Genomic DNA, 24,853 nt, shown 5'->3' on the forward strand with positions numbered 1-24,853 from the left:
TAAAACTATTTTTAGAGAGAAAAATATATTTTGGCGTTTATTGAGTGAATACATTTTTATTATACATTATTTTATTTACATTTTTATTGTATTGATATCGCATGCGTAAAAACTTCAGGCATTCGATATTCATTCGACGTTGGACCGGTACGATATCCTAATGATGTTATGCTACTGGAACAGTGAGAGAAATAAAAGCGATGGGCGGAGTAAATTTTCATTCTCTTGTTGGGGAGAAGAGGTGTTAGCAATTGGAATAAATTCTTCGAAAAAAATTAAAAAGAAAAGCTTTAAAATTTTTTTTCAAATACTTCTAGAGTTACATTTTTAAATTGAAGTTGAATTCGAAAGGGAAATGTGATGTAACAGGCAAATTACAAACATTAAATTTGCCACTGAAGGCAAAATAATAAACTATATGAAAACAGAAAGAGTTCTTTTTTCATGTACACTTTATCAGATCTGATAGTTCATTCTGGTTTGTATTTTAAAAAAAACCCATTTTTTCCTTAAATACTTTCACTGCAACTTTGATAACTTGGCATTTATCATTTTCACGGTTGGCACAATACTAAATTCAATCGGGGGGGGGGGGGGGGGGGAAGAGACGATACATGAGGACCCCATCCTGATTAAGTCAACCACAATTTATACTCCATTATCACAATTCAATTGCAGAAATTGCTAATTTGATCAGTTCGAGAAATTTTAATGACTACTTCCATGTGTTTCGAAAATTCCGCAGTGGTGGTAAATTGAAGTTAGTTTTCTGTGGTTCCCAACTTCAAGACGCAAATGCGAGCCAATCTTCCCATTAAAAAAGTCTTGCCACAGACAGCACAGGCCTACAATGATACAATTATTCAATCACTCCACTCCACTTATAGTTTGAAAAATTGATGGCAGATGACGGCACTCTGTAACAAGCGTTACACAGAAACAAACTTCACATTAGTGTTTCACAACATATACGGGCATATTTTCCAGCATGACCCTGGTCTTCGATCACTTGCAAAAATCTCTTAATTGAGACAGAGCGGGCGGGCCATAATCTGGTTAGAAGGTGAAGGAAAGCTAGATAGAAATGTTCTGAGAGGAGGAAAGTTATTTTTGGACAATTACAATGCTCATTCACAAATAACAGATCTTCCAGCAATCAAAATATGCTTTTACCACCTAATTCAGGATTATTCTTACTACAAAAGCTTTTCATAGAAAATTGCAGATCAAAACATTTTATGAATTCGTAGATGAATTTATGGGCATCTTTTTCTCAGCCACCTCGTTGGGCATTTTGCTTGTTGTGGCGTTGCATTTGTATTTATATAATGGAATATAGAATTGTTAAATAATATACAAGTACATATACATACATAAATGATTTTGAAAAATAGTTAAAGGTGAAATGAAATAAACACTCGCTAACTTGGCATCCGCTTGAGTCGACATGTTTTTCTATGCCACTGGTTCCAACCGGGGGTGCGGGATAGCATTTTTGGGGAGATGGAAAAAAAAATTACAACACGTTGACTGATTATTCAGGAAAATTAAAATGATAAAAATGGATTTTTCAGTTCCTAAAAAAATATGAATTGTACCAATATTTCGATGCCTCATTTTCTGACTTCTGCTTGCAGAAATGTGTCATATGAATTTTGCTTTGATTAGTTTCTTTTCGATTAGCGATCATACTTGTTTTCCATTTTGGTTGAGAGAGAAAATACCATTATTTACATAAACTACTCCATGGTTTGTTTACATTGGTACCTCATGTTATTAGCAGGTTGTGTTAGATTTGATACTGTCGTGAACACACAACTCAGTAAAAATGTCAAAAAATCAGTCAACTGTCAAAAAGAAACATTAATTTATAGTCATTGGGGCTGGAATCAATAAGTGAAGAACTATTCAATTTTAATCTTTCTTTCCAAATCACAAAAAATTAGAAAGTTTTTTTAGTTTCGTTATTGAATTAATTTTAAAAAAAAGGCAAAATTAAATATTAACAATAGCCAAAAAAGACATAAAACTGTAAGTAAAATAATTCATAGAAATTGATATGGGTAATAATGATTATTGGGTAATTAATGCAATCAATTACAGAAAAAAAAAACTGAATTTTTTCAAACAGAATTTTTTCCAAAGCTGGATTCTTTGCCAATTTTGAAGCAACCTTGTTGACCGAATGGCCAAATTTTTATGAAAGTGAAGGATAAAAAAAAATTAACCAAAATTGTGAGGGTGAAATGCTCATCCTATATTTATAGTTTTAATAAGAGCATGGCTCTGAAAAGTTTGCCCTCCCCTTTCCAAGTTAAAGGACACATGTAAGATAAAATTACAATCGTGAGACCAAACAAAGTAACAAAAAAATGAAACAAACACAGCAGAAATATTTGCAACAAAAATAACTTTCTTTTTGCATTGATCAAACCAGAATGTACAAAAGAACCCTGGGTGATTCGTGCTAGAATAAACCTCTCGAAAACAAAGAAAAGGAAAAAACTCTAGCCTTAAGCACACCACTTACACCACTAAAATCTGCATGGGGTACATGTTCCAAATTATTTATTAGAGCTCTCTTTCGTTTCTACAGTCTTTTTTATGGAGGCATAATTTTAAATATCTAGAAACATTATCCTCGGATCTTCCACTGCTGCTTTAACTTTACGTAGGAATAGCACAGCTTCTCGTCCATCTATCAAACGGTGATCATAAGTTAAAGCCACATACATCATTGGTCTGATCTCGATCTGAAATGAGAAATCATAAAATAAAAACGACATATCATTCAAATGAACTGTTTTGCATCTATCTCAATATAAAATTCTTGCAATAAAGCAATGTACAGTGAAACTTTGGTTTTCAAGTGAATCAGTTTAAGAGTGTTTCAAAACGCGAGCAGAACATTTGAGAAAATTTTGACTCAATAAACAAACAATGGTTAGCATGACCAGCAAACATTTTGCAATATGTTTACATGATAACAACTGATGGTTCTTTCCCTTCACCGATACACATATACTGTAGAATTATGCACGATATTCAACAAACAGAACAAACCTTATCCTCTAAGAGTTTTGCAATAACCATTTTCACATCATACTGCCTCAAGATTGTCGATAAAAAATGGTATGGAGTCACCAAAAAAAAACCCCCAATTCAGCTTGGAGAAAACTGGAGGATGGTTGCATTATTGAATGTGACTTTGGGGGGTTAGCTCATGAACAGAAGCCGCCATTTTTCGAAGATATTGTTCTTGTGGAAGACCATGGGACTGGAAGTAAATGAGAATGACATTTAAGAACTAGTGGAAGAACACAGAAGTTGACCACAAACTGATTGATCTCATATTGTGTGCAAGAGCTTATGTACGGGATTTCATCCGAAGAAAAGAGAAATAAGGAGAAATCAATCACTTCAAATGAGATTAGAGAAGAACGGAGGAAGCAGAGAAAAATTTTGTAGAAAAGAACCACAGAATTAAAGCTGTAGCAATGTATCCGCCTAACGACAATGCATTTCTCAATTTCTGCTAAATCCTTAAAAAGGAGACAAAAGCAAGCTTCATTGGAATGATTCCTTCTTTTGAAGTTACACAAAAAGAAAAAGTTTGTTGTCAGCTAGCAGATATAACAGTGAGTCTATCTTCCTAATAACTTAACCGTTTGAGTCCCAAGCAGCGCAATCGCGCTGTTGAGATTTTATGTCGAGAAAACCCAGTACATTTCGAACATTCTGGACAACTGACGGCACGTTATCGATTGTTGAAGTCACGCGCTCAGATTTACTGAAGCAAGTACATCACACAGCTCCTTTTAATGTAAATAGTACATTTTACAATAGGTAGAATAATACTTGCACTTTACAGGAACAATGTAGTCGTCATCGTCGTCAATAATATGATCACATGGATTTGTGATTATGCTCATAGATTTTCCTTTTCGATTCATTTTACCTTTTTGGGGATACACCAAATTTAAAAAAGTTAAGCAGTAAATCTAGATTAATTTTTTACTTACTTTTTGCGTTGCTTCGTCTAATCATTTTGAAACACACAATTATTAACAATGAGAAACACTTATGCAAGAATACGTCCGATCGCTTTGCAAACTGCAATAAACGTGATGGAGCAATGAGAAAGAGACAAAATCGTGTTACCTAACAAATACAAGAAGCGCTATTGCTCTGATTGGGATTCATCGATGTAAAATAAACAAGCGATATCGCGCTGCTTGGGTCTTTTCGTACTCATTTAGAGAAAGGGCGGTTGCGCTGTTTGGGATTCTTCGACAGTGTTTTTTCAATACCCCCTGGGACTCAAACGGTTAAAACTTGAAAACATTCAAAGCCATCCTAAACAATAATCCTCACTCTTGTTGTTTAGAGTAGATTAGTTTGCAAACCTTTTGTATTGCATTATACAGTAGAGTCTCCATAATCGATTTGGATGGGACTGAGGCCACCTCCAATTACTAAAAAACTTTAATTATCCAAAAAACAATAAAGAATGCTTTAAATGTTGGGTTTTACTTTAAAAAAAAGAACAAGCAAAAGCAGCACTAGTATACTTACTGTATTTGCAATATTTTTAATTCTTTCACTTCTATTCAGTCTTTTTATAGCTTCAAACTTAGTTAACAACAGCGTTGATAAAAAAAACTTTTTTTTTAAACAAAAACTGTGTTTTTGGTTTAAAGCAGGTTTTTTTTGGCGTAAACCATTTTTTTATTGGTTTAAATAGCATTTACATTGCAAACAATAAAATTTCCGAAAAATCATTCAAACTGATAATTAATTATAAGCAAATGTTTAATAATTAAATCAACACTATTCCCATATTAAGTAATCCATAAACATTTCTTACATTTCAACAATAACCAACTTTTGCAATTCAATTATTTTATGGCTTAACCTCTTTGCAATCATGGGCGTAAATATTACATCCAAACACCAGTGGAACAAATTTAAAAATGTTCACTGTTTTTCCCTTCTCTATTCATCATTGTGGGAAGCTTTATAATAACCCTATCTCTATGGAAATTGCTCTTCCTTTCCCTCCTTTTTTCCCTATACTCCTGTTAATGATCCCCCCCCCCCCGACATATAATGTATCTTTCTATACATGTAAGCAGGGTTTAAGCTGGATAAAAAATTCCTTTCGCAAAAAAAGCTAAAATGGGGGGAAAAAGCTTTAGCAAAATGCTGCAATGCTAATGTAATGATTGATGGTTGGACGTTTACTTGTTGCGTACCTCCTGTACGCATTTTTGCAAAAGTGGTTGCTACTTTTTTGGCATTCTATGATTTTCTTTCGCATTTTGCAAAAAATTCAACCGTAGCTTAAACCCTGCATGTAAGTCCCAAAACAGAATGGGCCAAAATCTGTGACGTATGTCGCAGAACAATTAGCGCTACTGCAGAACAATCTGGGAATATTTTAAGAAAAAGTGGAAAACATTTCCAGTCAGCCAAGGGTTCGTTGCAGAACAATTCAAAACATTCTGGAGTCCCTGTGATGGAAGAGATAAATTTTCTTTCTTGTAATCATCATCTCTAAAAATATAACCAGTCTTTCAAGGAATCTAGTAGGAGATGAGATGTGCTGCTTGTTATGGAAAGAGAATGAAAATGTCTGAGAACAATGAACTATCCTACACTGGTCTTCCTTCTTGAGGGGCAGCTGGTGTAGTGTGTTTATTGAATTATAAGACCACCTGCCCTAGTGTAATGGTGAAGTTAATACTGTTGCTGCTTCTTTGGGAAGTAGAGAAAAAAAAAGTCTTTCAGATATACCACTACATTTAGATATGTAATGCAATCCTCATTCATAAATTTGCTAAAGAAACAGAATCAGAATATACCCCCAAGGTTATAGAAAATCTGGTAGGAATTTTGGTACTGCATGTAACTTTATGTAATTAAGACAATTTATATGAAAAAAATATATTCAGGTCACTTTTATGAGATCTTTTGGAAAAATCCACTTATACCAACAAAGACATACTATCAGAATGTGCCCCAAAAATAGAAAATGTGGTAAGATTGAAAAATTTTGGCTAATAAACCAATATATTTTTCAAATGAAAAAATTATATTCAAGCCACTTCTATGTGATTTAAAATATAAAAAAAATCAGGTGGGTTTTTAAAAAAAAAAATCGAAGTTAAAACCCTGGTTAGCAAAGAAACAAACTTTCTTTTTACTCTCGTACAATATTTGTTAAGTCATTTTGTACTACCTCACGAAGATAACAAACAGCACAGAATAGAGATCTTAGCCATACGCTGTGTTTAAAAAAATCAAGAATGTGAAAAAGGAGCACAGATCGGATGAGAGGGTGACTGAGCAAACAGCACAGAATAGAGATCTTAGCCATACGTTGTGTTTAAAAAAATCAAGAATGTGAAAAAGGAGCACAGATCGGATGAGAGGGTGACTGAGAAGAGTTTGGGATGAAATTCAATAACGCTGAGACACTGATAGCTTTCAACTGCATTTTCAGTGATTTTACGTATGCAATTAGGGAATAATGTCATTGTCCACTGTCCTTTCCCAATGAAACACCCCAAAGTTAAAAATGGTCCACATCCATTCAAGGGAGTCTAATATATTACTACACCAGTTTACCTATTATAAGGCTGGGGCTGCCTCGTCCCTTTCAAACTGAAAATTACTGTACAATATGAACATACTATGCAGGGCTTAGCCAGAAATTTCATTCGGTGTGGGGGGGGGGGGGCAAAGTGATAGAACAACAGATTTGACCATCTTTTTCCCTTTTTTCTGTCATTTTCTAACATTTTCATTTTCTCTCACAGTGAGGAGGTGAGTCCCCCCCACTATGCCCTTGATACTACATAGTATTCCTCGAAGGAAAAATAAAGAGGTTGGTTCTTGGAGGGGAAAAAAAGAGAAAGAGGGTCTCATGAAGGAAATTAAAAACTTTCCAGTGCTTCGTATTATCCGTAAACTTGAGCTTTCGAGGCTTAGATTTTTAAGACTTTACTGTATTGATTAAATGCCATTTTTATCAATCATTTTTATGTGAATAATTGTGGAACAAATCATCCAAGTTTACATCATGTCCTATGGGGAAGTTTGATTCCATGTATGAGTGATTCAGATTATGAGCACATTCCCAGAACGAATGATGCTAGAAAACCGAAGTTCAACTCCTTATAGTATTTCAACCCTGCTAATCAGAAAAGCTAACCAAATATACATGTAAAACAATGGGAGAAACCACTCCCTCCCCCTTCATGCACAGGGTCATCCCAGGCATCATGCACCACCAGGACCATTAAGGACACACCCATAGTAGAGGTCACAATCATACATGGTGTCCTCCATAAACCAAGAGATGCCTGATTATGTCTTTGCCTTAAGACAGACCCTTCTCACAAGTGTTTTCACTTGCCTATTTAGTATATGTGGTGTATTTTTAGGGGGGGGGGGGAATATAAGTAGCAGGCTCTATCAGATCTCAATCATTGTAAAACAGTATTCAAGTAACCAGAAAAACTGTCTACATTACAAAAGAAAAGGAAATCTATTTGACTGCCTCTGTAATTTGATTAACTGTGGATCATAAGGATTTGTGAAGATATGAAGTTATTACATGCCTAAGGTTGCCAGGCGCTCTGTATTTTACAGAAATGTCTCAGACCCGAAAAAAATTTTTTTTTAAGCCACTTCATGTGTGTCCTGTATTTCAATTTTCACACAAAGTTTAGTCAAGTCTTGATAGGATATCTTTCATTACCATCAAGATTTATCTATGGAAGTTCTAGATGGCTAGCGATGGTTGCTACTTACAAACCTTACATGCATCTCGTAAATATTCCTCTGGAGATTTTTCTGGCAGTGGTGCACTATGGGAAGTGTTGCATGCATATGTATGTTCCATAATGTATTTATGATTTTCTGAGGTGTGCATGTTTTATGTTTCACATAAGTGGTGCCATTTATCTTCCACATTGAAAGACACGAGTGTATGAATTTAAAGGTGTTTGCGAGTCTGCTAGATCACTTTGCAAAGACTTTTTCCGAAGAGCAGATCAACTTGCCTCTGCGTCTAAAAGTTAGAAAACAAACTTCAGTTGTGCCACTGTGTCGGAAAAGTTGAAAAGATATGCCTATTAAATATCAATGTATAAAAAAACCCTCCTAATTATGGGACCCAATTTTTGGGGAAAAAGGGGTTCCTTATACATGTTAAAATATGGTAATCATGATTTTGATTATAGCTAAAAAATCAACTCTTAATACTCACTTTCCCTTTAATTGCAACTGGCCTATCAAATATACCATGCATTCCTAATATCGCTGACTGAGGAGGATTTATAATAGGTGTTCCCATGAGAGAGCCAAACACACCTCCATTGCTGATGGTGAAAGTTCCGCCATCCATATCTTCAATTGCAAGAGAACCTGTACGTGCCTGAAAGTGCAAAATAACAAAAATTATAAGAATTTCATGAGGGGAGAGAAATTTTTTCAGAAATATGAGACACAGGACCATGGACATCAAATTTACCTTTTCTCCTAAAGCGTGGATAGCTTTTTCGATGTCAGTGTAATTCATCCGTTCTACATTTCTTACCACAGGCACTACTAGACCCTAAAAATATTTTTAAAAATCATAGGTTACTCTGCTATATACAACACAGAGGACATACAGATGAAAGATTTAAGCAATTGAGATAATCCTGACCAGTTGCCATATTGACTTTTTCAAATAAGACTGACTACCTTGTGCACTAATTTGAAAAACTATGAGTATATTAAGTGTGGTCAAATTTCTATAATTGTTTTTTACAATCGTTCAACAAAAAAATATGTAATTTTACCTTCGGTGTTGCCACTGCCACACTTATATCAATATAGTCTCTGTAGACGATTTCTGTTTCATCAATAACTACAGGAGCAAAGATATAATGAGTGTTGATAAAAAAAAGAACAGTCTATTACATTTCAAAAATATGCAAAAGCAGCAAAACCTCTTCATACCACTATTATTAGGGATTAAAAAAAATCAGCGTAGGCTATGTTGAGGTATAAGTTTTTAATTCAGGTACATTAATTAGTAATACATTAGTATTAAGTAAAACATTGGCATCTTTGATCCTTTCGAATCTCCACAAGTTGCTCTATTCTCTAAAATCTTTTTTGACATTTCAAAAACAATTATTTATTAGTCACATCTCAAATTATTTTGGGAAAAACAAATATTTTTTTTATTTTTGGATCGTAATTTTTTATTTTACTCCATTCTTGTTGAACTTGCTAAGACAAATCTACTGACATCTCACATACGGTGATAGCAAGTCGTGGTTCCCAAGCTATACCTATTTTTTATGTGTAATACAGCAGTTTTTGCACTTCATGTTCGTGACAGTATTGTATACCCCAATGCCATCATATCAATTATCACACTCTTATCACTAGAAATTTTGTATCTTCATCTTTTAAACAAGATACTGAACATTGCCTTCATTTGTGTTGTCCAGAAGTTACTTGGATTCAAAGTCTGACCAATTTTTGTGACGCTCAAAAATCATTCTGGTTTATAAGGTGTAGTCACACCAAAATTGATGGTATAAGCTAAGTGTCGCAAGATGGACAAAAATGAATGGAGTGAAAATAATCAGCAAAGAAATATGATAATTTTGAGGATGAAAAATTCAGCAGCAATTCTATAACACCTTTTCTCTCCCTGTCAATATGGTTCGGGAAATCAGTAATCAGTTACCATATTTTTTTGTGTAAAATCTATAATTACACATTAAAAAAACATAATTTCTTAATGCAGATTACATATTGCTGTGTATTATTTGCAACTCCCCACAAGTATAGAATAGAAATAAATGTTTACAAAAATTAATTTTGTACAGATTTGTAGATCAAAATAACAGGGGTGGGAAGCGACAAAGTCCATTTCGGAGCGGTTTTGGAGCAGTAAAATATAGGATTCTGAGCAGATATTTATAAATTGAGCAGCGAAATTAACTTGCAAGAATATTTTTGTTAACCCCACTCCCTTTTCAAAATTAAACAACTGCACTGTCTTTTGTTATCAAACATCTTTTCACCAGCTTGTTTCTTGTTTTTTGGTGTTTCAGGCTTTTGACACCTTGTTTGAAAGAGCGGCTATTGAAAGAGCACACCAGTCTATTTAAGATGACACAGTTTTCGCGTACTGAGGGCACTATTTGCTGTCTGAAACAGCAGCAGTTTAATTAGGCTAAAAATTTTCTATAAGTTTTAAAATTTTTTTTATACTCTGAAAGAAATTGTTGAAAAATGGGAGAGAATTTCAGAAGATTCAACACAATGTTTGCGATTCAGCACTCGTTATTTGGCAAAGTTGCTAAATTAGAATTTGTAATTCGTGGACTTGATCTTTTACTCCTGGAATGAAAATTTTTTCATGAAACATTGGGATTTGATGCAATGACAATACACTATAGTAATTTCTGCAGCTGGCAGTGGAGATTTTTTTTTTTTTTAAAACAGAAACTGACTCACATTTGCACTTTAAAGCAGAAAGATCATTGCAAACCATCTTCAGTTGCACGATCACGGATATTATCGGGTTTTCGCAATAGAAAGCCAGATGAGAGGCCGATAGTTTAAATAAGTGTCTGCAGTTATTCCAATCCGATTTTCGGAGACAAAGTCGAGTGCGGGAACTCGCCAGGAAGATTCAAAAATTTATTTGGAAAAAAACTAAAAATCTGCTATATTCTCTCTAATTTTGAAAACTTTTCTGAACTTCTGGCAACTCTTTCAACGACAGACCAGATAGATTATCTGTTCAACATGCTTGTAGCACTTCAGGAACAAAATTTTTTTTGCCATCCTTTCAGAAATTCCGGGAATACTGAAGCAAAATTTTTTATTTTGGCTACTTGGCGCAGAAAAATACAAAAATACACTATTGCATAGCTGCCAACTTTTGAAAATGAAAATTCGGGAGATTTTCGCGCGGACCCGTATTTTATGCTAAAACCATTCCTTAATAAATACAAAAGGGATTTTTCCCAATAAAATAAGGGTTTTCTGCACATGAAAGTTAAAACATAGGGAATAAAATCCCTACTAAAAAATTGAAGTCAAATAAAATAGGGATTATGTATATATATATATACACACATGGAAGTTAAACCCTTGGGAATAAAATCCCTATGCAAGAACAAGTGAAATTGGAGGCGAAAACTTCAAAATGGTGATCTAAAAAATAAATAAATATTATGTTCACTCAGAAACGCTGTGAACAAACATTCTGCATGAATGACCCCAAAATCATCGGAAGATGAAGGGAAAGAAAAGAGTCAATTTTTAAAGAACACTGACTTTTTGTGACACTTGCTTGATATATTTTCATTTCACATGAGTGATGTCAGTCTTTCCACCATGACCAATGTTTATGTCCCTAACACAACTGTACAAACAGGAAAAGTCTGTCCTTTTCTGGAACGTTTGAGGAAAGGAAATTCATCGGGGGAATAAGTACCTTTAAAATTGATTAAATATCTTTTTGCTTATCAGTATTCATGTTCTGTTATATCGCACGTACATAATTTCAACAAAAGGAATTTTGACCACATGCGCGTCACTATAATTTTCAATTATTATCCAGAACTATTGACTGCTAAGCTATTTCCCTGCCCGATAAGTCAAACAACTTTCTTGTTACCATCAGAGGATTTGTAAAACTTCCTTAAAAAAGGAATTTCCCCATTTACGACGTGTCACGTCATTTCGAAAGGGGGAAAAACAGAGACAAAAGACTTCATGCCCCAAAAGAAATTCCTTAGGGATTGCTTACAGAAACGGGGATGGATTTTTTAAAATGAAGTAGGAAATTTTTAGGGACAATTAGAGATTTTTTGTGATTTTCGTAAAAATTCGCACGATTTAAGAACTTTTTGGGAGGTCGAGGGATAAAGCTAAAATTCAGGAGAATCTCGAAAAATTCGGGAGACTTGGCAGCTATGCACTATTATGCAAAATGGCGCAAGATGTTAATTTTGGCAAAGTGCGACACAATTGGGGCAGCGTTCCCATCCCTGAAGTAAGCATGGCTTGAGAAAACATTGATCACCACTGACATTGGAAAATTGGGACAGTTTAGATCAACGGTTCCCAACCAGTGCTCCGCTTAGGACTCTGCGTACACTCCCCAGGGGCTCCGCGGCCGCTCGAGAAAAATAACCAAACACAGTAAATTTGAAAAAAAAATAAGTATGAATATTGTTAAATAATAAAAATAAATCTGTAACTTTGATGTGTAAATAAAAATGTAGGCCTATGGAGCTCCGCCGTAGGAATTATACACCAGAAAGGGCTCCCCATGTCAAAAAAGGTTGAGAACCGCTGGTTTAGATCAATCAATGAATATGTTATTAAACTTTACAATTAAATCAATGAATTATTTCATCCCAAAATGGCTGCTTTATTGAAGATAACACATTAAAACTCCTGATTATGCAGCTTCTAATTTCATTTTGATAAAAATGCCATGGTTATTACAGACAAACGAATCAAACATGGTGAATTATTTTATTAAGCTACGCAAAATACAAGGACGAAAGAAATAGTGTGACCGAACACAACGAATACACAGATCAAACTGCTCAAAAACAAAATAATCAAAAAGAATAAACTCAAGTCACCATAGGAAAAAATAGTTTAAAAGAAATGAGATGGAGAAGACAGTCCTTTGTAAAGGCTTGTAGCCCTCATACATTGCAATAGCAATTAATACAGTGAAACCTTGATACATCAATACTATGCGGACCAAGGAAAAAATATTGTTGTATATAGAGGGATTATCGTTTACATCAAGAAACTACATTATAATCACGTGCCACCAAATTTATGCAGCTGTTTACATCTTTTTCAAAATTGGTGTTGCTACTACCATTGAACAACCGGACACAACCCAGTTCCCATCCCAGAGAGATATCGAAGCCTTCCTGGAGGATAGGTGTATACAGAAATTTATTGATTTATGTGAAAATGAATTGGTACTACCACCACAGAAAGTGCACTTTTAATTATTTATTAGCCACAAAAAATTAAAATTGATTAGTAGATTAATAAAAATTCAGTTATATGTCTTGCTCCTCCAAAGAGGTTTACCACATCACGCTTTTGAGTTTTACATAGAAAGTAGCGATACCAATAACATCATTAACACTTTCTATGATCATCAGGTGCAAAAAATTACAGATATTATTAGACCCTAGAAGAACAAAAACAAGTGACGAAGTTAAAATAGAATTTGACACGATTTTGAGAGAAATATAAGAAAAATATTGTTGTAACGGTCTCTTAAAAATATTGTTAAAGAGGGATTTATCATAGTAAAATCTATCATTGTACAAATTTGAGTTTGACATTACAAACTACTATCCAAACAAACTTTGAAAAAATATCATTGTAAATGGATTTATCGTTATATTGAGTATTGTTGTAGTGAGGTTTCACTGTAATTAATATATAGTCAGATAATTTATTAACCCCTTAATGATCAGAGTCAAGATATTTCAGCCCTGAGTAAATAGGAAAAATATATTCGAGCTCTCTCTACTTTCCTTTGGGACTCTTCATTGGTAACCCTTTAAAAGAAAATTGTCTTTGTTTTTCTTTTCCCTTTACTTGATCATTATATTTTTAATATTTCTTCCTCCGTATGGTTTGAGGAATAGAAATAAAATATAGTATAACATACACAGGGAAAAGGTAGCTGGGAGAAAAAACGGAAACCTGTTTTCCCATTTTTTTTTCATTCTCATGTGTAAACAATTATGCCAGTTTTATCTATGCTAGTTCAACTGCATGTCATCCGAGTTTGATGCCAAAAGCCTGTATGTGAAGGGAGTAAATACCTATTCAATATTTTTTGGGTTTTTTCTCGTGGAGTGATTAAAATGATTTAGTTTTTCCTGGATATCAGCTTTGGGCTGCAAGAGCATCACATAAAGCTTTACACCCGGGCAGGAGGTAAGCTAAAAATGTGATGTGTCAAAACAAGATTAAAATGCAGCCTTTGATTGTTTTAAATATTGTTTTAGAGCATTCATCAAATAAGTTTTAATCATGCCATGTATGACATTTCAGTTTTGAAATTTCTATACTGGGAGAAAAAAAGGCACTTTTAAATGGGGGAAAAAATCACCAACCTGCATTCACTATAGGTTGATCTTGCAAGGCAAAAGCGGCTGCTTTCACAAAAGCTGACATGAATCCTAGTTTAATGTTGTGCTTCTTCAGGAAGGCATCTTTATGAAGACTTCGCATTTCCATTGCATTGCTAAAGTAGGGAGGGGAAAAAAATCATTTTTCACACTTGCACAAAAGTATACGTTAAATACTGCTATAATGGACTTTAAGGGACCAAGCATTTGATTAACTATACTGAAAGGTTATCATTATCTGATAAAATAAGAGAACCAATATTATTAGATGGGACTAAATATTCTGTTCCTCTTGTTCTCCCATATCCAGAGGTTCATTGTAACCTGGCTTTCCTATCACAAACTTTGACCATATATCCAGTCGAACTTAATTTTTAATGGTTTCAGACATTAATTCATAGTGATATATTCATCTTTGATCAGATTTTCAAGAGATGAAGCATGACTTCATAATTATGGATATATCTGTAGACACAAAATCATCAAATACATGAGTTTTCGAAATGCAATGTCAAAACCAGAAATAAACAATCCTCTGCTTTTTTAACACACTAGATGCAGGTACCAACTATAACATTACTAAGCAGTTCATAACCTTACTTTGAGAGGATGACCAGGACTGCAAGATAAAGAAAAAAAAGAACCGCCATACCTCCAACCCACAAATTTCATGGTAATATTGAAGGAAGTTGTTAGCAACAGAAAATCATCTCTAAAAAATCCCGACCAAAGAGATCTCCAAAATTTACTGGGATGTTTAAAACAGATCACAGCCAAAAAAAAAGGAGAAAAAATCTACACAGGTTGGGAAAACCAAAGATTTACATTGTTATCTAGACTACAGTAGATGCAAAACGAAAGGAATTGAAGAAACAATTTTGAATGAACTGAATATTGTGCTATCCAATAAACTTAGAATATTTTTCTGTTTATTGGATAAAAATTAGCAGGAAGCAAAAACGTTCAGGACAATAGTGGTATTTTGCGTTATGTGGTTCCGTGTAAATGATGTTTAACTGTAGTTAGTCTGTTTTATCACACAATATCAAATATTTAAATATAGAAAAGAAATAATCAAGCAGTGGACTGGATACGAAACCTTTGTCATTCTTAATAGAATATCACTTGATCATTTAAAATATAATTAAATAATTCGAATGTGAAAACTATTGGTTCTAACCATTGAAAAAAAGTTATGAAAATTGTCACTTGTTTCTTAGATAAAGAGTAATGAAATATTGCTTACGACATATCTATTTCATTGAATGTTGTAAGCATTGCATAAGTGTTCTGGGCTTCTTTTAATCTTTGTGCAATACGCTGTCTCATCCGATTCATTTTAACCTGCAAGGAAAATACACAACTTCCATCAATGGGATAATTTACAGCGGGTATCAAGTTTGTCATTCTTTCATGCTAACAACATCAGTCTAAGGGAATGAGTGGTCATGGATGAGGTAGAGGGGGATAGTGATAGAGGTTTAATTATCGGCAATGCTATGGTTAGGGAACAGAGTATGTAGGGATTTTCAGCGTTTCGAGCGCTGTAGTCTACTTAGGAGGAAGATTAGTAACAATCGAGACATTTTTTATCGCAGAAAGCTCCCTCGGCAGGTAATTCTGTGGGTGGGAATGAATCAAGTAGGAGAGGATATTAGTGAGACTCTGTCAGAGTACCGGGGTTTACTATTATCCGTTCGAGAGGGGGGTTCAGAGGTGACAGTGATTCCAGTACTGCCAAGGGGTAGTAGGGGTATAAGAGAAGGATCCCCCATTTCAATTTAGGACTGAAAGACATTTGCTCCTCACTAGGGGTCACGTTCTTAGAGCTTCCCACATTTACCAATAGGTGGCTTTGTTGTGATGGGATTCATCTGAATAGGAGGGGGTCCAAGAGGTTTACAACAGGCTTATGTCAGATTTTTTACTCGCAGAAACACATAGACGGGAATACAGGTTAGTAAATGATACTAGCAACAGTATTGATGGGGAATTACCCACCTCTGACTTGGATAGCTTCTCGATTGGTACTAAATCACAGGGCAATTAAAAGTGAGCTAATTAATGCTAGGAGCTTGGGTAATAAGAAAGATTTTTTAGAAACTGTGATAGCTGTGGAGGGCCTGGATCTTATAGCCATTACAGAATCTTGGGCAAATGATGGGATGAATCTTTATTACATATCGCAGGATACGATACTTTGTAAGAAATAGATCTGATAAGAAAGGGGGTGGAGTCTTAATATATGTGAAATCATGTTTGAAGGCTAGACAATGTAAGGTGCAGAGAAGTGGTATTGAAACTATATGGGTTGAGCTTGAAAACAAAAGACGTCATAAACTTATTGTTGGGGTTTGTTACAATCCACCGAATAAGGACCTAAACTTCATGATGAAATTTCCTACATGTGTAAGCATAAGAGGATTGTCATGCTAGGGTATTTCAATTACCCGGGTATCGATTGGGAGAACCTTTCAGCCATATAGACCAATATGAAAGAGACTTTCTTATATAAGTTGGTGCACGTTTTTTTTTGTATCAACATGTATCAGAAGCCACAAGGGGTACTGCTGTTTTGGATTCAGTTCTCGTTAATTCCGAGGTGGGGTTGAGTTATGATGAGAGACTTCATTTTTTGCAATATGTTTTCATTGGGCAAATGCAGATGTCGGGAGATACGATAGAAGTGTTCAAAATTTTCAATGGCATGGATAGGATGGACCATGATTTAATAATTTGCCATAAATCAATTGCTTTTACAAGGGGTGTAAAAGCAGTATCATTTGGTAAGGGACAATACTAGGTTATGGTTTTGTAGGGAATTTTTCTCTAATAGGGTTGTTAATAATTACCTCCATTCTAACACAATTGACACGTTTAAAAAGAAATACGATAAACATGTTGGGGTAAATCGAGAAGCTATCCATACTTAGAATAAGACAACCATAAATATATTTTATGGGCATTGTATTATATTTTATCATGTATATATATTGTTTACAGTTTTTGTTATTGCATTTTTAATTGGGTTCATGTATTTAGAAATATATGATATCCATATCTGTTACGGGCAACTTTTTTTTCACCCACCTCGTTGGGCATTTTGCCTGTTCTGGCCTTGCATTTATATTTGTAAATGTGGAGTGCACAACCTTCAGCCCACCAAAGGGTTCCCTCTAGAAAGCAAAAGGTGTACAAAAAAAAGTATCAATCCATATAACACGAAAGTATGTAAGTGTGTCGCCTGCTAACAGGAACGAACTTGTATATCTGGATTTTTTTCCCATAGAACACTGGAACGAGTTTGATCTGAATGATATGATATAAGTATAATAGGCATTAATAGTGATTATTTTTTTAATGTTGAAATCTTTCAATTATAGTCTTATTGGCATCTTGTATGTATGAGCGTGAGGACAAAAAAACAAAACAAAAAAGTAAACAATGACCCACCCGCTGTTCAGACCTTGTCCCTTTAATGCCAGATTCTGCATGAGAAATTCGAAGTTTTTCTATGTTTATTGATGACACCGGGATTTCAGATATTGGTTCTGTCGGAACTGGTGGAATCGGAGGAACAACAGTAGGGATAGGTGCTGCCAGATCTGCATCACTGAGTGGTGGTGATGTTGACGTTGAAGGTGTGCTAGAAGATACCGGAGCTGGGGAAGGTTCTGCTGACTTTGCTGGTGCTTCGGTCGCTGGTTCGCTTTTCACTGCTCCCGTAGCTTAAAAAGGTTTTTTTTTTTTAATACAAGTCATCATTATAATTGTTACAAAATAAGGAAATTATATGGGTTAGATCAGGCTAGCATAGCATCTGAAATATTCTAAAGGTGTTTGTTTTTTTTGTAGAGTTAAATTCACCTCCAACTCTAATTTTACATATCTGCATTCCTGGTTGGACAGTGGAACCATCTTCAACCATCTGTTCTTCGAGTACACCAGCAGCAGGAGCATGTACAGGTATAGAAGTCTATATGAAAAAAAGAAGCATTAACAATGAACCCAATGATTAATTTCAGTTTGAAAAACATTTGAGTTTAAAACCAAGATCTGAAAAATTTTAACCTTGTCCGTTTCAACTTCACAAATGACATCATCCACAGCAATCTGGTCACCAACCTCTGTAGATATGCAAATAAAATGAATTTATAGGTGATACTTGAATTAGAAATTGAAACCATTAACACCATAGTCAAATCCCTGACTCAACAAATCACTTCATTTTTACTTCTTCCTGTATACAAATGTCTTAGCCCCCCCCACCCCCTCCCATTTAATGATCTGCCTTGATTTAATGAACAAAAATTTCAATCCGATCTAATTCATTAAATTGAGATGCAACTATATTTGCAATCAATACATTTATTGAACCAATAAATACATTGATTACAAATACAATCAAATATCAATTTAACGAATCAGATAGGACTGAAATGTTCAAAAACATATAAATAAAATGTATATTGAAAGGCAATTTATAATGGTTATGAAACAACATATTTAATTAATTCTTACGCTTTTCCCATCGTATGTCTCCCTCGCTTAGGGACTCTGCCAGCTGAGGGACCGTGATAATTCTAACTTCATCCCCTAAAAGTAAAACCAAGTATATATTCATAAATTACATCAATTTTTACATTGACAAAAATCAGTTTTTGATATAGTGAAACCTCTTGAGTCGTCGCTGTTTATGCTGTCCATTTTTGATTGTCCTGGCTGAAGAATAGAAAAAATTAAGGCTGATTGCCATCATATATACCAGCATCAATTTTACGCTTTATTGATACCCTGTCCTTTCCATGTGAGAAATAACTTTTTCTCCCGCTACTAACCCGTTTTTGCCCAACATTCTCATTTGAGGACAGCAAGGATTAGGTTCTATTTAATACTTTAGCCTGGCTGCTAGATGTTGAATATTTTAGCATGCCAAGATGACATCCCTACTCAGCGATTGGCATTGAAAAAATTCTTGAGAAACCATTTCTGATTTAGAAATGAACTCTTGAAGTGTGTGTATTTTATTACCTTGTGGGTACTTTTGTTTTCCACCTAATATTATCAACTTTCTTCTTATTTTCATGAAAGTGGCTCTTTTGTACTTGCTTATTTAGATTATAGTTTAATTTGAATAACTAACACCATTCGATTCCATTTCACTTCAACTTTTTTTCAACTATTTTGTCATATTTTGCTGTCTTCAATTGAGGACACTTGCCATCCTGTGTCATACTTCCTATTGATACATTTTAAAAATTTCTTGGAATATTCTTAATTGGTGCATCCAATAAAATATCCCCATATTAAAATGGAATTCGAAGTACATCAAGATATGGCGTTAACGGGATAATCACTGAACACTCCTATTTGACCAAACTGCTTTTGGTCATCACTGTATAAAAATATCATATTTGACCAAAAGCAGTTTGGTCAAATATGATATTTTTATACAGTGATGCCTGGATATTTTACATAAAGCAATCTGATAGTGGTAAAATTCAATTCTCAATTCTTTTAGACCTGCACGTGCATATACCTATATTAAATTGACGGATGTTATTTCTTCAAATTATTTTCTGTTGGGCTGTACTAAGTTTATTGGCATTGTTCAATTGCGATTTTGAATTCTAAATTTTTAACAACTTTGAAACGAATGCACATCCAGGTCCAAAAAGAAATGCGGGGGAAAAAGGAAAGAAAGGATTTAGAGATAAATTCCCGAAAAATTTACATGACAAGTGTGCTGAAGTCAAGAGAATGGTGTTTTTAGACAAATGTAACAGAGAGAAAAGATTGCCAGTGCTAGGCTCTATGCAAGAATAAAGTCTACTGTCGCTGCTGGGTGACTAAAGAGCTTCCACTATATATTAATCCCTGTAAACCAAACTTACTTAATGAGCAGCTTCTATGAATGTAACAAAATGGTGTTATTCCTGCGGGCTGAAATCGAGTACTTGAACAGTGGGATCTATGAAATATACAAGATATTTGTGGAAAACATTATTTTATATATATAACAACATACTGCATTCTTGCAATAAAAATTATAATTTATCAACCTAAAACTTTACAGAGCTCTATAATGTTTGAAATGTAAATAAATATTCAGAAGAAAATAATATGAACCTTTTAATTGTAAACTACAAGGAAAAACTTAGTTCATGTAATAAAAGATCATAATTTTAACATAAAATGTGCTGACCTTCCATTATCACCCTCCTCTGAAGGTGATATTGCCCATTTCTGGAAACATTGGTCTAGTCCCTACCTTTGGTTACATACTCTGTGAACCAGTCTACGTGTCTCATGTCATTTTACTAAACCTAATTTTCAAAATTACTTTATGAAAATTACCAAGGATAACCTGAAACTCGGTTAATCATGTTCCTACTAAACCAGTGGTTCCTAATCACTGGTGTGGCAAAGCATTTCTGAAAGTTGCTAGATGGGAATTAAAAATTGTAACATGTTGATTGATTTTTCAGGAAAATTTAAAGGATGAGAAAAATTGAATTGACTTTTTGAAAAATGTGAATCATACCAACATTTTGACACATCTCAATTTCTTACTTTTTTAAAAATGTGTCCTGTGAAATTCATGTTGCAAAAGTTTCTTTTTTTACACAAAATATTTTGCAGTGTGTTTACATACATACCATGTTAGTAGAATGCTACATTTAGATTTGATACTGTTACGGGAATGATTCAGGTAAAATGTCGAAAAAATTAAAAAGTGCTAAAAAAAACATAATATTGTTTGTCACACTGGAATCAGTAAGTAAAGAACAATTCATTAAATCTTTTTCTCTCACATTTTGAAAAATGTCAAAAAGTGATTTTTAGTTTAGTTTTTGCATCAATTTTTGAAAAAAGTCAGAACTAATAACCATATCTGTCAAGAACATGGCAAAAAAAGAAAAAAAAATTATTTAATGGATGATAAATGTAATTAATTATTTAAAAAACTAAATTTCACAATAAACAGAAAATGTATACAACCAAAGGGGGTGCGCGAAGGTTAATCGTATTGCATTGGGGGATGCAAGATTGAAAAAAGATAACCACTGTACTAAACATATGTATAAACCCAACTTAAAACATCTTAAAACAACTTAAAAGAAAAGGAAATTAAACTCACACTTCATTCAATGATCTTTGTTTGCAGCATTTTGTGACAGATCCTAGAAAACACCAAAAAAAAAAAGTTGCACACTGCAAATGATATATTTCTCACTGACAATTGAAGTATGTTGCAAACTTTATGAACATGCAAACAAGACAGCTTCTAGTAAACAAAACATTATAAATCGAAGAACTGTTTTCACACTTCCATTGAAAAAAAAATGTGCTTACCCGATCCAGTAATTATGGACCTACAATCACCCTGAAAAAATTAACAAATCATTACTAAACTTCTAAAACCAAAATAAAAATTTTACTGTAGAAAAAAAAAAGAACAACAGCACTTCTTTGAATGTTCTTACTTCCTCTCTATTTTCCTCATGATACAATAATTTCTCTCCCAATACTGCTTTTCACTCTCGCATCCAGTATGTGTACCTACTGCGCAGTGATATGTTGGCAAAAGAAAATAATTTGTTTAAGAAATAACCTTTGTAAGCCAAAATATTCATTATCTGAAACACGATTTCCTATAGGTTTCTATGGGAAAACAGTTCAATTAGTTCCAGGCACTGCTCAAAATTTGAAGTTTTCTGAAACACCAAGAAGCTTTAGAAAAAAGACAAAACCGACTGAAGGCTAAAATGAACAGCTCCTAAGTTGGAAAAATGGGAATTTAACAGAAAGAGATAACATACTGAAGATCTTTTTCACACTAATATATTTACAACCAACACCAATTTTCGTCTATTAAAGCTGGTGGTGACATAACCCAGTCCAGTTTATAGGTGTCTCCATACATCATCCATTTGTGATTTTGTCCACTCACATTCATGCATATGGAAAAGATAAGTTCCTATCCCATGTTGTCCAGACTATTTAGCTTGATGCTAAGTATCTTGCACTGGAAACACACGTACTCTGAAAACATAAGCTCTTTTTTTTTCTATTCATTTTCTATTAGCTGAATCTTTCATTTTACATGAAATGGGCCCAAAACTTTCAGAAAGAAAAGTAGAGGTACAGTCAAACCCTGATTTAATGTCACTATTTATTTCGCAGAGTTCTGGGATAATAATAATGAGTTTGGTTACATTGAATCTTGGTTTAACACGTGTAAGGCCTACAAATGGAGGATTTGTTGACTGAAAGTTTCTGGTTCTAAGCGGGTTTGGTGCGACATTGAGAGAACAGGTCTATAACGAGGTTTGACTGTACATTTCTTTCAAACTGAATACAACTACTCTATCGCAAAAAATGGGCAATTTACTACTGAGTGAATTTACTACTGAGGCAATCATACTGAGAGTACTTAAAAGTCTGATTGCATGTATGGTGTTATGCCTGACTTTTCAGTGTTGCCATCTATACAGTCGAATCCTGTTTTAACGAATATCTTTATAGCAAAAATCTTGCTTTAATAAACGCTTTCCTAATCCCCTAGATAAGTTTACATAGGAGCAATGCTAGGTTACCTGGAATTCCTTCGTAACGAAATTTTGTTATAACGAAGTAATTTCTCCGGTCTCTTGGAGTTTGTTATAACGGGATTCGACTGTATTTCAAAGGTGTAATGATTCAATATTTGTATTTCTGTAGACTTCTTGCTCTCTTTGAGGGTTTTTAAAGGGGGAAGTGACACCACTGTATCATGAAAAGCAGGAAATATTGATGTGTGTCTATTTCTGCTGTGAAGCGGTTCTTTTAGAAATGCACATCTACTAAACTAGTCTAGGAAGCCACAGCTGAACCATGAATATGCAAGGGAGCCACAACTGGCAAAAGTTTGAGAACCACTGCACTAGAGCCTACATCAAAGTTAAACTCTATAGCTGTATTTTTATTTATTTTTTAAATATCACATGATCTTCACGTATTCCCAAGGGATCAGCATGATCTGTCCAGGGAATTTGTTAGTATTAGGTTAGTAGACATCCATGCCCGAACCGGGATTTGAACCCAGACCTGCACAGTGAGAACCTAGTTCCCTAACCACTCGACTGCCAGGCGGCAAATTTTGTGGCGAGCATTTCAAATGCACTCGACAGATGACAGTACTATTTTGTAGTGAGAGTGAAAAAGAGGAGAATAGCAGCAAAACTTCAGAGAGAGTCTGAGATGAAAGATGGTAAAGAAAATGTGGTTGTTTGCCTTAAATGTGCGATTCTATGCTATTATCTGCGAACAAATGAAACAAGAAATTGTTTCCTAGTTCTAGTTTCCCTTATTTTGATCTATAAAATCATACCCCACCTTATATGCGGGTTAATACGGTAATTATCACTCAACGGCTAACATTTAACATTCTCTGTGAATGCATTGAAACAAATGATCATGCTTAAAAAAACTGCTCAAATATTTCCTTTATTCAATTTCAATATAATTCTAAGACATTTGTGATTGTTTTTTTTTTTTTTAAATTAATCCAGTATTGGTAAAACATTGAATATATCACATGTGATCCAAATGATTAATATATCTCATACTGTTACGAGTTTTATATGATCAATAACACGTCAATAATAAAGTGTTACCTTATAACTTAACGTGGAATTTTTTATGAAAGCAAATGTTCTAATGGCTTTCTGTAGGAGACGCACCGACCGTACGGAAACTGCAGCCATCGTTTACACCAGCAAAGAGATGCGTGTTTACGAAAATAAATAATAATAAAACTCCTGTAAGCCCTTCGAGATGCAGCAAGGGCCTCGTTGAGAAACAGAAGCCCCACCCACTTCAACACAAACGTCGAATCAGAAATGACAATTTGTAAAACTGACTTATCACATTCGTTTCGATCGTGAAAGCCGTACAACGAAAGACAGAGGAAAAGAAATAATTCCTCTGACCATATTTTCTCCCATTTGCGCCAACGATATGAAATTGAAGAACACAGAATCGCAGTAGTGGATTGTTGCAATTCACGTCCCTTTGGCGGTAGCAGGGCCGTTTAAGAGCATCATGTGGGGCCCCCGGACCAAATGGTTATTTTTGAGGCCCTGCCAAAAATATTCTTAAAAAATTTCCACCACACGTCTGTTTTGTGCAGAAAAACGCCTTAAGACGGCACTGGGCAGCAGTTGTTCCATAATTGGTTAAATTTTTCCGATAATGTTTTCCAATCTGTCGAAACATGACACCAAAGTTCTTAATGTTTAGAAGTTAAATTAATATTCAAGAACTGATCCAAAAGAAATTGATGCACAGTCCATAATTTATATAGTGGCCTGAAATTCCAACAACAGCATATATTTAAGTCCCTTTAGACATTGATTGTTCAAACGGGTTCCACTGCTTAATAACCCCAGCAAACTCCCTTCGTCAAATTACTCGCTACCGACTGCTACCTGATATTTATGAGAAAAAAAATTAATAAAAACTAACATTTTGTCCACTATTGAAATGTAGATGGCGTAAACCCTTCCAAGCCGTTTTGCTTTCCAGATAAACTGCATAGTCAGGATCATTACCCAAGTAATATATATGAATTGGATTTTTTTTATTTATAAGTTATCTGGACA

At 34.4% G+C, this 24,853-nt stretch overlaps 1 protein-coding gene across 1 annotated transcript; it reads right to left on the bottom strand.

Moving 5' to 3' along the window:
* Positions 1-2,393: 2,393 nt before the first annotated feature.
* On the bottom strand, positions 2,394-24,134 carry LOC149081435 (dihydrolipoyllysine-residue succinyltransferase component of 2-oxoglutarate dehydrogenase complex, mitochondrial). The gene is made up of 14 exons (XM_089238367.1): positions 23,867-24,134; positions 21,564-21,594; positions 21,349-21,391; positions 20,102-20,178; positions 18,729-18,803; positions 18,279-18,334; positions 18,075-18,183; positions 17,661-17,935; positions 15,454-15,551; positions 14,193-14,323; positions 8,853-8,920; positions 8,540-8,623; positions 8,276-8,443; positions 2,394-2,753 (listed from the first exon to the last, which is right to left on the bottom strand). The coding sequence occupies exons 1-14, from the start codon at positions 23,954-23,956 to the stop codon at positions 2,619-2,621; spliced, it is 1,440 nt and encodes a 479-aa protein (XP_089094493.1). The 5' UTR covers positions 23,957-24,134; the 3' UTR covers positions 2,394-2,618.
* Positions 24,135-24,853: the final 719 nt, after the last annotated feature.

Source organism: Pholcus phalangioides, unplaced genomic scaffold (assembly GCF_987345545.1).
Source record: "Pholcus phalangioides strain wild (caught in Gottingen) unplaced genomic scaffold, Ppha-v1.0 ptg000010l_1, whole genome shotgun sequence".
NCBI lineage: Eukaryota > Metazoa > Arthropoda > Arachnida > Araneae > Pholcidae > Pholcus > Pholcus phalangioides.